Genomic DNA, 12,692 nt, shown 5'->3' on the forward strand with positions numbered 1-12,692 from the left:
GGTGGCGAGTGTGTCTGGATCTCGTCCTCTCGGGTCGTGCGTCACGCCGGAGATCGGGGCGGCCTCAGCCGCTCCGGGTGTCTCGGTTTCCGTCCCCTCCTCCCTCTCCCTGCTCTGCTGGTCCCTGACCACACCGTCCGTATCTGCCACTCTCAGAACTTCCTTTCCCCTCCTCTCTCGCCCTCGCGGGGCCGAATCCCCGTATCTCCTCCTTTGCTTGGTACAGATGTGAATGGTTCCACAGGTTGCAGTGAGGAAAAGTAGGGCCCTGGGGTCAAGGATGCACGAACCCCCTGGGGACTGAGCTCAGAGCTCCCTAAAGAAGGTAGAAGGTAAACAGCCATTCCCCGGCCTTCCCCGGATGGGAACCTGGCGGGGAGCCCTGCACAGCTAGAGGAGTCTGGGGTCCCAAGAAGGAGGAAGGCATGGTAGAGGTAGGGACTAAGTTGCCTTCATTCTTACCTGGCTGGCTTCATCCCCTGTCCAGGACGAACCCCCAGGCCCTGCCTGTCTATTGTCACCCCCTTTTCACAGCTTTCTGTCTTCCCTCTGTAGTCTCCCTTCTCAGCTTTTGTCTCAGAGTCTGAGCCGACCCGCTGTCTCTCCCACAGCTGGTTCCACTAGGCCAGCCATTGTGGGTGGTCTCTGGAGCAGAGAAAAAGGAGAAGGTCCCACTCCAGAGACTGGAGAAGAGCAGGGGGAGCTTCACAGGAGACTCCCAGAGGCAGCCTCCCCACAGAGAGAGGTTCTCCCCAAGGCTGAATGCCTTTAAAATTAATGCTTGGGGGAAACTCTCAGAGGCAGAACAGAACAGGTCCCAGAAGGCTTCCTCCTCTGCCCCTAGGGCCACACTAGGTCTCCACCCTGCCCTGCCCAGTGAAGCCACCCAGCTTCCAGGCACAGCCTGAGTGTCCTCTCCTCCCCAGGCTTCTTCCCTGTGAGTCTGAGCACCCTGGAGTCTAATGCTCCACCCCACCGCCAAAGCTCTGGGCAATTTGTGTTCTAGGAAAGAGAGCCAAGGGAGGGACAGGGTCATGCAGTACTGGGCGTGTGGGGTACAGTTTCTGGTGGGCAAGGCCCTGGCATAGGAGGAGGGTAACTTCCCTTTCTTGGCCTTTCTGGATCACTCCACCTTGGGTCCAGGCCAATCAGAGCAGACCCTACTTTTCCCTCTCCTAGGGGTGTGAAGGGACAGATTCCAGGGGCTCTGTTCTAAGAATTGGGGCATGCAGCCCAGCCAGTGATATTCCCTGACAGTCAGGCTTCCACACAGTTTGAAAATACCTACCTACCCAGTGGCAACATTTTATGCAATCCTTGTTGGGCCGCTGGGCAGCCACAGAAACAATGCCTGGAACCCTGAGATTCGATCACCCACTCTTTGTGCAAGGGCCCAAATTGAGAAAACTGGGACTTAACCATGTCACAGACCTGGTCCTCTGCTTGAAGCTTTCACAGTCTTCCAGCATGCAAAACTATATTTGAGAATGAAAAGAACACCAGACACATGAAGCTGTCACCTGGGCACAATTTATTGACATTTGGGCCACAGGACACCTGCTCATTTCCAGACATTGACCAGACATAGTAAATCATGGGCATGAGCCAAGCCTACAATAACATCAGCATGCCTAAACATATACTTCCATATTGCCAGACATGTGCCTTTATGCTCATTTGGTGATACCTGTCCCTTGCTAATCAGGAGACACCCTCACTAAGCCTCATAAAGGCCACAAAATACACATGGCCTGAACCCGTCTCCTTCACCTAGTCTGACTTCTTCGTGGTGCCTATACCCAGACAGACTTTAGCTCGTCTTTAGAGGCCCAGCCCTCTGTACCCTTGACTTGCCCATCTTCCATGAGAACACCTGGCCCATTACCTCTCTGTTTCTTCTCTTGCAGGCTTAGCTGGCACAGGCTGAGCCCCTGGGGTTGGGCGTCACGGTGTAGCATCCAGACGCTGCGAGTCCTCAGCGGAGATCTGGGCCAACTGCCTGCTAAGGTTCGAGACTTTATGGAGCACAGTGCCCGCCTGTGCCACCCAGAGGGCATCCACATCTGTGATGGGACCGAGGCGGAGAACACTGCCACACTGGCCCTGCTGGAACAGCAGGGACTCATCCGAAAACTCCCTAAGTACAACAATTGGTAAGTCCTGAGCCCAGCAACCTGTGAAATGGGGGCAGCTCCGTGGACGAGGCCACTTTGGGTTTACCGAGACAAAATCCAATTTTAAATAGACCATGCCAATGGAATAAGCAGAATGGAGCTTTGAGGGAAACCATCAGAAATTATTGTGGTTTTTTATGTTAAGTTGATACAAATAAAAGCCTTTACTTTTTTTTTTTTTTACTTAACAAATTCAGGGAGTTTCTGCCAGGGCACAGGCCATTAGAGGGCTGGGGGCCAAGGGAACTACCCCTTAGATTGGGACAAAATCTTGGGGAGAGAACTTCCCTGGTGGTCCAGTGGTTAAGAATCTGCCTTGCAAAGCAGAGGACGTGAGTTTGATCCCTGGTCCAGGAACTAAGATCCCACATGGTGCAGAGCAACTAAACCCACACACTGCAACTACTGAGCCCATGTGCTTGGCATGCTGCAAACTAAGATCCAAAAATTAAAAAAAAAAAAATCTGGGGCAAGAACTGAGATGCAAATGGATGGGAAAAAATAAGGCCAACAGAAGACCTGGAGACAAAGCTGGACATGAAAGAGTGGGTCTGGGGTGAGGGCAGTCTGCTGGCCACTATCTTCTTGATATCCGCTCTCCCCCAGCTGGCTGGCCCGCACAGACCCCAAGGATGTGGCACGAGTAGAGAGCAAGACGGTGATTGTAACTCCTTCTCAACGGGACACGGTGCCACTCCCGGCTGGTGGGGCCCGTGGGCAGCTGGGCAACTGGATGTCCCCAGCTGAGTTCCAGCAAGCTGTGGATGAGAGGTTTCCAGGCTGCATGCAGGGTAATCAGGGCAGGGACACAGATGCAGGGGCACTGAAGGTATCAACAGGTTGGAACCCTTCATCCAGGGGGCGTTTTCCTCCATAGGCCGAACCATGTACGTGATTCCGTTCAGCATGGGTCCCGTGGGCTCCCCGCTGTCCCGCATTGGAGTGCAGCTCACGGACTCTGCCTACGTGGTGGCAAGCATGCGGATTATGACTCGGTTGGGGACACCTGTGCTTCAGGCCCTGGGAGATGGCGACTTTGTCAAGTGTCTTCACTCTGTGGGCCAACCCTTGACTGGGCAAGGTGAGCACCTGCTCTGCCCAGGGGAGGACACAGAGGCCAGCTTGTATTCAGAGGGAACCCCACATCCTAGCCATCCTGATTAGTGAGATAGTGAAGTCCCATGTTCTAGAGCAGGAGTGGGCTGGGAGTGAGTCTGTGGTGACAAAGTCATTTGCACAAGATTGAGAAGAATTATCCAAGAATAGGGGCACAGGAGCTGACAGGTGTCATGAGGTAGGAGGTTTTAGCCACCCATTGACAACACCACTGCTCCCAGTGTCTTTCCTGCCAACCCCAATCCCTCCAGCCCCTGACACCCTGATGCCTGATGCCGTTGCCAGCAGCCCCATGAATCCATTGTCCCCAGGGGAGCCGGTGAGCCAGTGGCCATGCAATCCAGAGAAAACCCTGATTGGCCACGTGCCTGACCAGCGGGAGATCATCTCCTTCGGCAGCGGCTATGGTGGCAACTCCCTGCTGGGCAAGAAGTGCTTTGCCCTTCGCATCGCCTCTCGGCTGGCCCGGGATGAGGGCTGGCTGGCGGAGCACATGCTGGTGAGGGCCTGGTGAGGATCTGAGGCGGGCAGGCCAGGGGCAGGGCCTGACCAGTCAGCCTCAGCCTTGCCTCTCCACTGCCAGACTGGAGGCCAAGGACTCAGCCCAAATGCCTGAAGTTTTGGTCTGAAGCTGCTGACTGTTGGGGGGCTTCCCCTTGCTGCCACCCCAGGCCCCATGGCCAGGCGGTGTACCCAATTAGTGAATAAACCTTGGTCCTCCCTGTCGACCCCTAACTGTCCTTCCCAGGCAGACCATTCCTCACCTCTGTCTGGTGCTCTCTTCCTTGTCCTCTCTCTCCCCAACTCGCAGATCCTAGGTATCACCAATCCAGCGGGGAAGAAGCGCTATGTGGCAGCCGCCTTCCCCAGTGCTTGTGGCAAGACAAACCTGGCCATGATGCGGCCGGCACTGCCAGGCTGGAAAGTGGAGTGTGTGGGGGATGACATCGCCTGGATGAGGTTTGACAGTGATGGTGAGAGGCCCTCAGATCATACTCTGGGTTCTGGTTCGACGCTCCCCTCACTGCTCAGGGTGAACTTTGTCAGTGAGAACATTTTCCTGAACGACCACCCCACCCCCCCTGCCTCCTGGCAGCCCCCTACCCTGGAGATGCAGAGCCTTTCCCCTCAGATCTAGGGTCTAGCTCAGGGCAGGGAGGAGCTGAGCAAGACCTTCCAAGACTGAGCCTCTCAACTCTTCCTGGTTAGTTCTTCCTTTTTTTCACTTCTCCTCTCGACAGGTCGACTCCGGGCCATCAACCCTGAGAATGGCTTCTTTGGGGTGGCCCCTGGCACCTCTGCCACCACCAACCCCAATGCTATGGCCACAATCCAGAGTAACACCATTTTCACCAACGTGGCTGAGACCAGCGATGGCGGCGTGTATTGGGAGGGCATTGATCAGCCTCTTCCACCTGGCATCACCGTGACCTCCTGGCTAGGCAAACCCTGGAAACCTGGTATGAGGGGTTAGTCAGACCCGGGGCTCAGCACCTTGTTGATGTAAAGTTTTCCTCAACCTGCAGCCACCTCCCAGGAACTCTGGGAGGCACAGGGAGTTATGAATGTTCTGTTTTCTAACCCTAAGCAAGATCTCAAGTCACATCCCAGCTCCACCAAGCATTGGCTCTGTGGCCTGACTGAGTTGCTAAAACCTCCTGAGCTTCAGGGTCCCCATCACTTGAATGGGGGTAGTTATTACAGTACCTAGCTCACAAGGTGTTGGAGGATTAAATTAAATAATGCATGTAAAAGGTTCAACATAGTGCTGAATACATAGTAAATTCTCAATTAATATAAGCTGAATGTTTTTAAAGGGGAAGGGCTGTCTTGGAAATTATTACAGAAAGAATTGGACTCAAAGCACAATCCATAAAGTTGACCCATTAGGAAGGAGGAAGCCTGCCCCTCCCCTCCCATGGGTCCCCACCACCACCCCCCTAAAATAACCATTGGCTAAAGGTCAGTATGGTTAACTTTCCCCTGCTCTTCCAACATATTCACCCCAGTGCTTTCAAACGAAGTTAGACCAGCTCTTTAGCCTCTCCTGGAAGCTAGTTTCTCAACCCTGTCATTACTCTCCAGTGCCCTGCCGCCCTCCCCTTCCCCCAGCCCTGCACTCTGGACCTTCAGCTTTTAGTGGCCTTTGGCATTTAGAGAGCCGAGATCTAGGGTTGGGAGCAAAGAAGAGCTTAGCAGGGGAGGGTGGCCTGTGGTCACTGAAGCTTACATTCAAGTTTTCCAGGCTGGCTTAGCAGTCACCCTCTTCATCTAATCATCCTTCATTTTCTCTAACACCATCATTAAGTCCTCCTCAGCCTTCCCACCCAACTGAGAAATCCAAGAAACTTTCATATTTCCCCACAGGCTAGTTGCCCAACCCTTTCATCATCTCTGGATTCAGGGGTATTACTAGGGCGTGTTGTACCAGCTTCAATTCTCAGAATAATACCCTGAGCTAGGTCCTGAACTGGGGATGAAAGTGCCAGAGAGAAGCGTAAGGGATGGTGCTTATATGAGAGTGGAGGCAGGAGCTGGGGCTGGAGCAGGGCAGGGTACACTGGGTCTGTGACTCCCTTGCCCCCCAGGTTTGAGCAGCAACTTCTAGCAGAGAAAGCACTGTGCCCATTCAGGGCCCCCATGATGGGGCTTTATACATATGCCACTGACTTGGTCCCAACTCCTCTCCATGCATCTGAAGGGGCCTAAAATGGTCTCCTCAGGTTACCACTGTCCAGGTTACGTCCTCAACTGAGTTCTTCAAGCCCTGTCACTCCAGCAGGGTCTAAGCAGACCCAGGGAAATTACCAAAATACTGCTAGCTTTAAAATTAGTTCCTGTTTGCATTTTGATAACTCAGGAAATTCTGTCTTCCGCCATTTGCTGATGGAAAGTCAGTTATCTGAAATACTGACCTGACAGTCTCAGTTTTTGCTTTAGGTTTGAGTGTTTATTTAAATAATAATCTCATAAAAGAAGAGTTTCTGGGGCAAAATTTCTATTATAACTCTACGACAGTATTTAACCCCATTCCCTTGAGCACTGGCCAAGTTCTGTAACTTAGCATAAACATTAATATCCTGCTAAACCCCAGTTCCTCTCCCATTCTTTTCTCCCATAACTCAGTTGGCAGCACCATCATGGATAAATAACTTGATCTTCAGGGGAGATGTTCTGGCTCCCTTCTCCCTACCAACCTCCAACTCAAGGTTGCAGGGAGCTGATGAGGCAAAAAGAAATTGTGCAAGAGTGCCTGCAAAGGTATATGTGTTGGGAGTGGACATGCCCTTGGAAGTGATAGTATTTGTATTTGCTCTGCCAGGTGACAAGGAGCCCTGTGCGCATCCCAACTCTCGCTTTTGTGCCCCGGCTCGCCAGTGCCCCATCATAGACCCCGCCTGGGAGGCCCCAGAGGGAGTCCCCATTGACGCCATCATCTTTGGAGGCCGTAGACCCAAAGGTAAACATCATGTAGGCTCTGTGCCTTCTGGGTTAAGAGTCAGGCTCCCTATCAGGGCACACCTCCCTCTTGTATTTAAAGCTCAGAGGGCCTCAACCTGGATTGCTAACTACAGCTGTCTGCCTGTAGAGCGCCCCCACCTGGAGAATCAAGGTGGAGGCGGGCGGCATGGGGTTTGAAAATCCACAGTGGAGGTCCTAGGAGACAGTAGGAGCTGAGATCACCAGAAGGGATAGAGTGATGGTGCAAAGATAAGGGCTGCCTGTGACCGTGTGCCCTGGTGTCCCAGGAGTCCCCCTGGTATATGAGGCCTTCAACTGGCGCCACGGGGTGTTTGTGGGCAGTGCCATGCGCTCCGAGGCCACTGCAGCGGCTGAACACAAAGGTGAGTGCCCTCCCTGCTTCACTCCTGTGCCCACCTTGCCTCTTCTCTCCCTCCCTGAGCCAGACCTTCCTCCTGCCCACCCCTTCCAGGTATATCTTTTCCCCACTCCCTTCCCCTAGCCCTGCCTTAAGGATATTCCAGTACCACCAACATTTCACAGCTTCCTCCAGCTGGAGGCAGGATACTTTTCTCCAGTAAGAAAGGAGATTCCTTACCCATCCTGCTCCCCTCCCCAGGGAAGGTCATCATGCATGACCCATTTGCCATGCGGCCGTTTTTCGGCTACAACTTTGGGCGCTACCTTGAACACTGGCTGAGCATGGAGGGGCGCAAGGGGGTCCAGCTGCCCCGCATCTTCCACGTCAACTGGTTCCGGCGCGACGAGGCAGGCCGCTTCCTGTGGCCAGGCTTTGGAGAGAATGCCCGGGTGCTAGACTGGATCTGCCGACGGCTCGACGGGGAGGAGAGTGCCCGGGAGACACCCATCGGGCTGGTGCCTAAGGAAGGCGCCTTGGATCTCAGCAGCCTGGGAGCCATTGACACCACCCAGTTGTTCTCCCTCCCCAAGGACTTTTGGCAACAGGAGGTTCGTGACATTCGGAGCTATCTGACAGAACAGGTCAACCAGGATCTGCCCAAGGAAGTGCTGGCTGAACTGGAGGCCTTGGAGGGACGTGTGCGCAGAATGTGACCTGAGCCTTCAGCTAGCGAGGGGGCACAGCACCCCCCACCCCTACTCCAACTCCCCTGGAATAAGTAAGCCACTAGGCTTGCAGAAACTATGAGCAACTTAACAACACTCTCATCCTCTGGGTGCTATGGGATCAGGCCCCAGAGCTTTCCCCACATGCTGCCTAATAATGAAATGCTCATTTATATAACATTTGTGCTGTTTTCATTTCCTGCCTGTCTTCACAGGCTTCCCTTTAACACTAATTTCACAATCTTCTTCCAAGCAGCTGGTGTCCCAGTGCAGCCTGCCCTGGCATGGCCCAGTGGTATAAGGATCTCTCTCACAGGCAGCTCAACCACCGAGCCAGATAAGTAGAAATTGCTGGGAGAAGACAGTATCTACTGGTGTCCTGAGGAATTAAAAAGGAGGGACCTCTGTGAGCTGCTCAGTATAGCCTCCAGGCCTAAAATTCCCAATCTCCCATCGGAGAAGCAGAAGCCTCTGACCCCACTCCAGTGAAGCGGCTCCACTGTCAGTTCTCAGACCTGTTCTTCCTCCTGCATTACCCTGAAGTTTTGACTCACAAAGTATTCATGAGAGCTGATCCAATATTGAGGCAGCTAACACTTCCGTAGTACCTTCTGTGTGACAGGCACTGTTCAGGGGTGACGGCTGAGAGTAACTTCACCCGTGATCTGGATCCACCTGAGTGAATGTATAAACTGAGATGGGTACGACGGAAGTTGTACCCACAAAATGAGGACAAATATTCACAAAATGGAAAATTCCTCAGAAGAAAACCTTGGAGGAGGAAACACCAAATTTTTTTAATAGAAAACAGCCAATAACGAGTTATAATGTGTAAAGAGCAAAAAGGAATCTAAAGTCAGAGTAGATTACATGCTAAAACACAGCAATGGAGTCCATGGCACTAAAATAGATTTTAAACTGCACTAACAGATATTAAAACTTCATAAACAGCATGGGATAACTGAAACAATATGATCAGAGGTAGCATAGTAGAGATGTTAGGCACACAGTAGACTCAGGCCAGGGGTGCCTCTCAGTTTCTTCAGCTATAAAATGGGGATGTGCCTACATCTGACAGTGTTGTTTGGGTTAAGAGTCAGTGAAGCCAGGCACTCATAACTATACCTGACAAGGAATAACCATTGACTATATGTTAGCTGTCCTCACCTTTTCACTCAATATGGATTAGAGTGGGCCCTGTAGGCATGTTATACTCTGCTGACTTGACAGTTTAAGAGGCAAGTGAGCAATGTAAATACAATTTAGAGGAGAAAGAAAATAGGTTGGAAATAAAGTCCTTCCTGGAAAGAGGCAGGGAACTGGGATTCCAGGCACCTTTCTGATACCATACCTAAATGCACAGGAATAGGAAGGTGTTAGCCTTAAAAATTACTCTGGAGATTTCCCTGGAAATCCAGTAGCTTTCAGAGAACTAAGATCCCACATGCTGCATGGCAAGGTCAAAAAAACGTTTTTTTGGTTTGTTTCTCCAAAGACATACAGCTGGCCAACAGGAACATGAAAAAATCTCAACTTCACTAATAGAGAAATGCAATGAGATATTGCCTAATATTGGTCAAAATGGCCATCATCAAAGTCTACAAATAAATGCTGGAGGGGGTGTGGAGAAAAGGGAACCCTCCTACACTGTCGGTGAGAATGTAAACTGGTGCAGCCACTATGGAGAACACCATGGAAGTTCCTTAAAAAACTAAAGTCAGAGTTGCCATATGATCCAGCAATCCCACTCCTGGGCACATATCCAGAGAAAACTAGAATTTGAAGATACACGCACCCCGGTGTTCACTGCAGCGCTATTTACAGTAGCCAGAACGTGGAAGGAACTTAAATGTCCATCAACAGATGAATGGATAAAGATGTGGTATATATATACAGTGGAATATTAACCATAGAAAAGAATAAAATAATGCCATTTGCAGAAACACAGATGAACTTGGGAGATTATCATATTAAGTGAAGTAAGCCAGACAGAGAAGACAAATATCTATCACTTATATATTGAATCTGAAAAGGTACAAGTGAGCTTATTCACAAAACAGAAATAGACCCACACAGAGAACACAAACTTAACGGTTACCATAGCAGAAGGTAGGAGGAAGGGATACATCAGGAGAATGGAATTAACATATACACACTACTATATATAAAATATAGATAACAAATAAGGACCTACTGTATAGCACAGGGAACTATAAACATTTTGTAATAACCTATAAAAGAAACATCTGAAAAAGAATACATATACACACACACATATGTATCTGAATCACTGTGCTGTACACCTGAAACTAATACAACTATACCTCAATTTTTTAAATTTTAAAAAATAAAAAGCCTGGACAAGCCCCCATTTAAAAAAAAAAAAAGATTTTGCCAACTAGAACAAAATTGCATGCCCTGTAGCTCCGGATAAATGATAAAATATAGTTAACACATTTTATTAAACTTTATTTTTTAAACTAAAACACAGATTTAGAAAACCGTACAAAATAAAAGTATAGCTTAATAAACTAAATCGAACCTTGAAGTCATTACCCAGAAAAATAGAACTTTGCCAAACACTAAAACTTTGCCACCACCATCACCACCACGTTCCTCATCTTCACAGTCCCTCCTTCCTGGTGTAAATTGACACCATGGTTCATGATAATCACATCCTTGCTTTTTTTTCCTGTATTACCTAAATCCAGAACCCTAGACATTATAGCCTAACCTTATCCATTAAAAAAAAAAAACAACTGTATACCTTTTATATCTCTTTTAATCTACAGGTTACCCCTCTACTCTTTTCTTCAATTTAACCATTGAATCTAGGCCCAGATGTTGATCGCCTAGATTCATTAATTTGTTAGGGATTTCAGAAAAGCTCTCCTCAAACTCTGTCATAATCTTTGGAATTCCCTTACAAAGGGACACTCCTTTTATTTTCTGTTTTCATTACCCTGAGGCACAGTTTATACAGGTACAGCAAGATAACTGCTTGATTCTTTTCCTTAATTTACCATCTTCAATATAATGTTTTGGGGACTTCTCTGGTGGTCCAGTGAGTGGTTAAGACTCTGAGCTCCCAATGCAGCAGTCCCAGTTCCTGGTCAAGGAACTAGATCCCACATGCCACAACCAAAGACCCCATGGTCCGCAACTAGAACCTGGCACAAATAAATGTTTTAGTTATTTAAAAAAATAATGATTTGGTTTCATATCATCCTTCAAACAGATGACCAGGTTGGTTTTTTATTTGTGACCAATTAGTTACACACACACACACACACCCATTATGAACTCAAGGATTTAAACATACTTAACGTTTATTAAGTTATCCTTATAATGCTCAAATTATCCCATCTTTGGCCATAGGCTTGGCTCCTGAGTCCTTTTGACTTTACCCTGATAATGTTTACTGGCTTCTTTTCTATCTGGTATGGTAAGTTCCATGCTTTCCTTGTATATCTCCTACCCTAGACCCGGCACTAGAGGTAAAGAACCCACCTGCCAATGCAGGACACATAAGAGACACAGGTTTGATCCCTGGGTTGGGAAGATTCCCTAGAGGAAGACATGGCAACCCACTCCAGTATTCTTGCCTGCAGAAGCCCACGGACAGAGGAGGCTGGCAGACTACATTTCATAAGGTCGCAAAGAGTCAGACAGGACTGAGCACGCACACACGCACCCTAGACCTACCCCGAGCTCTGGTTTCCTTCATGGAAAATGGTATTTTAAGATTTAGGTGAAAAAAAAAAAAAAATTTAGGTGGTAGGAGTGTTTATTGCTACTAGATTGTTTCTAGATCTTTTCAGTGGATAGGGATAGGAAAATAAAACACCTCTTGAGTTCAAACTGATAGTTCCTATTCAAATTCAGAGCTAAAGGGTTTTTAACTTCCATATCACATTTGTACCTCCTACCCACCACACAAAAAATTCTGGTTCCCAAGGACACCAAAGTATTAGAAATCCCGTAATTACTCAATTGCTTTATAGTCAACACACTTTTAAGTCCTGGGTAAACCAGCATACTTCCCCCTTTCCTTCTACATTGAGTGTGCTATAAGAAGAGAATGTATAAACACACGTCATCCATCACTTCAGAAGACAAAAGGTTCCTTTGTGTTGCCCACGTGTTCCTTTGTAGCTGGACATGTGTTCCAGGAACTCTGTGCCTTCACCAGGCTGGGACTGGGGAGAGGGAGGACAAAGGTAGCCAGAGAGAAATTTGCTTTCCTTCTCTCCTCTCAAGCCCAGTCCGCCCCCTGGTGGACATGCTAATGAGCAGGAAATGCCCAAAGCAGGTCAGACAGGAAGTCAACTAGCTGACATTTACAGAGCAATCACTAGAACCAGTCCTAAAATGGGTGCTAACTAAAAAATCTCTCTGTTGCTTTAAGTGTAGGTGGGGAGAGTGGAGATTGCCTAACCGACAAATTGCCTTACAATTTGTCACCAAGCAACGTGCCAAATTTCAAATTCATGAGAGGAAGGGCCAATAAAGTTTATCAAAATGACTTAATTAAAATTATTTTTTAAAGAAACAGCATTTTCTTTCAATGAAACACACAGTACATCCTAACATATAAATGCTCATATGCATTTTTTAATTATTGTCACAAGTGATATAATCGAGTTCATAGGCTTAAAAATCTTTTACATACAAAAGTCAATCGATGCATCAAGAGAAGAAATCTTACACTCTTCAGCATTTGATGTCAAGACTCATTTTGGCCATAAAACCTCAGATTTTTCTTTTTAACATTTACTGTGACTTTAAAATGTCTTATTCAATAACACACAAGTTCCATCTTTCAAAGATTTGAGTATAGATTTTGTTCGGCTT

General features: G+C 48.5%; 1 protein-coding gene across 1 annotated transcript in view; it reads left to right on the forward strand.

Annotated features, from left to right (window-relative positions):
* The window catches only part of PCK2 (phosphoenolpyruvate carboxykinase 2 (mitochondrial)), an 8,413-nt gene extending 395 nt beyond the window's left edge, over positions 1-8,018 (forward strand). Inside the window, exons 2-10 of the mRNA XM_010831312.1 lie at positions 1,908-2,153; positions 2,781-2,965; positions 3,052-3,255; positions 3,602-3,789; positions 4,102-4,264; positions 4,532-4,750; positions 6,613-6,750; positions 7,040-7,135; positions 7,372-8,018. Coding sequence (XP_010829614.1) covers positions 1,908-2,153; positions 2,781-2,965; positions 3,052-3,255; positions 3,602-3,789; positions 4,102-4,264; positions 4,532-4,750; positions 6,613-6,750; positions 7,040-7,135; positions 7,372-7,826 — 1,894 coding nt within the window. The 3' untranslated portion in view covers positions 7,827-8,018. The remainder of the gene's footprint in view (positions 1-1,907; positions 2,154-2,780; positions 2,966-3,051; positions 3,256-3,601; positions 3,790-4,101; positions 4,265-4,531; positions 4,751-6,612; positions 6,751-7,039; positions 7,136-7,371) is intronic.
* Positions 8,019-12,692: the final 4,674 nt, after the last annotated feature.

Source organism: Bison bison, unplaced genomic scaffold, assembly GCF_000754665.1.
Source record: "Bison bison bison isolate TAMUID 2011002044 unplaced genomic scaffold, Bison_UMD1.0 scf7180017864526, whole genome shotgun sequence".
Lineage (NCBI taxonomy): Eukaryota > Metazoa > Chordata > Mammalia > Artiodactyla > Bovidae > Bison > Bison bison.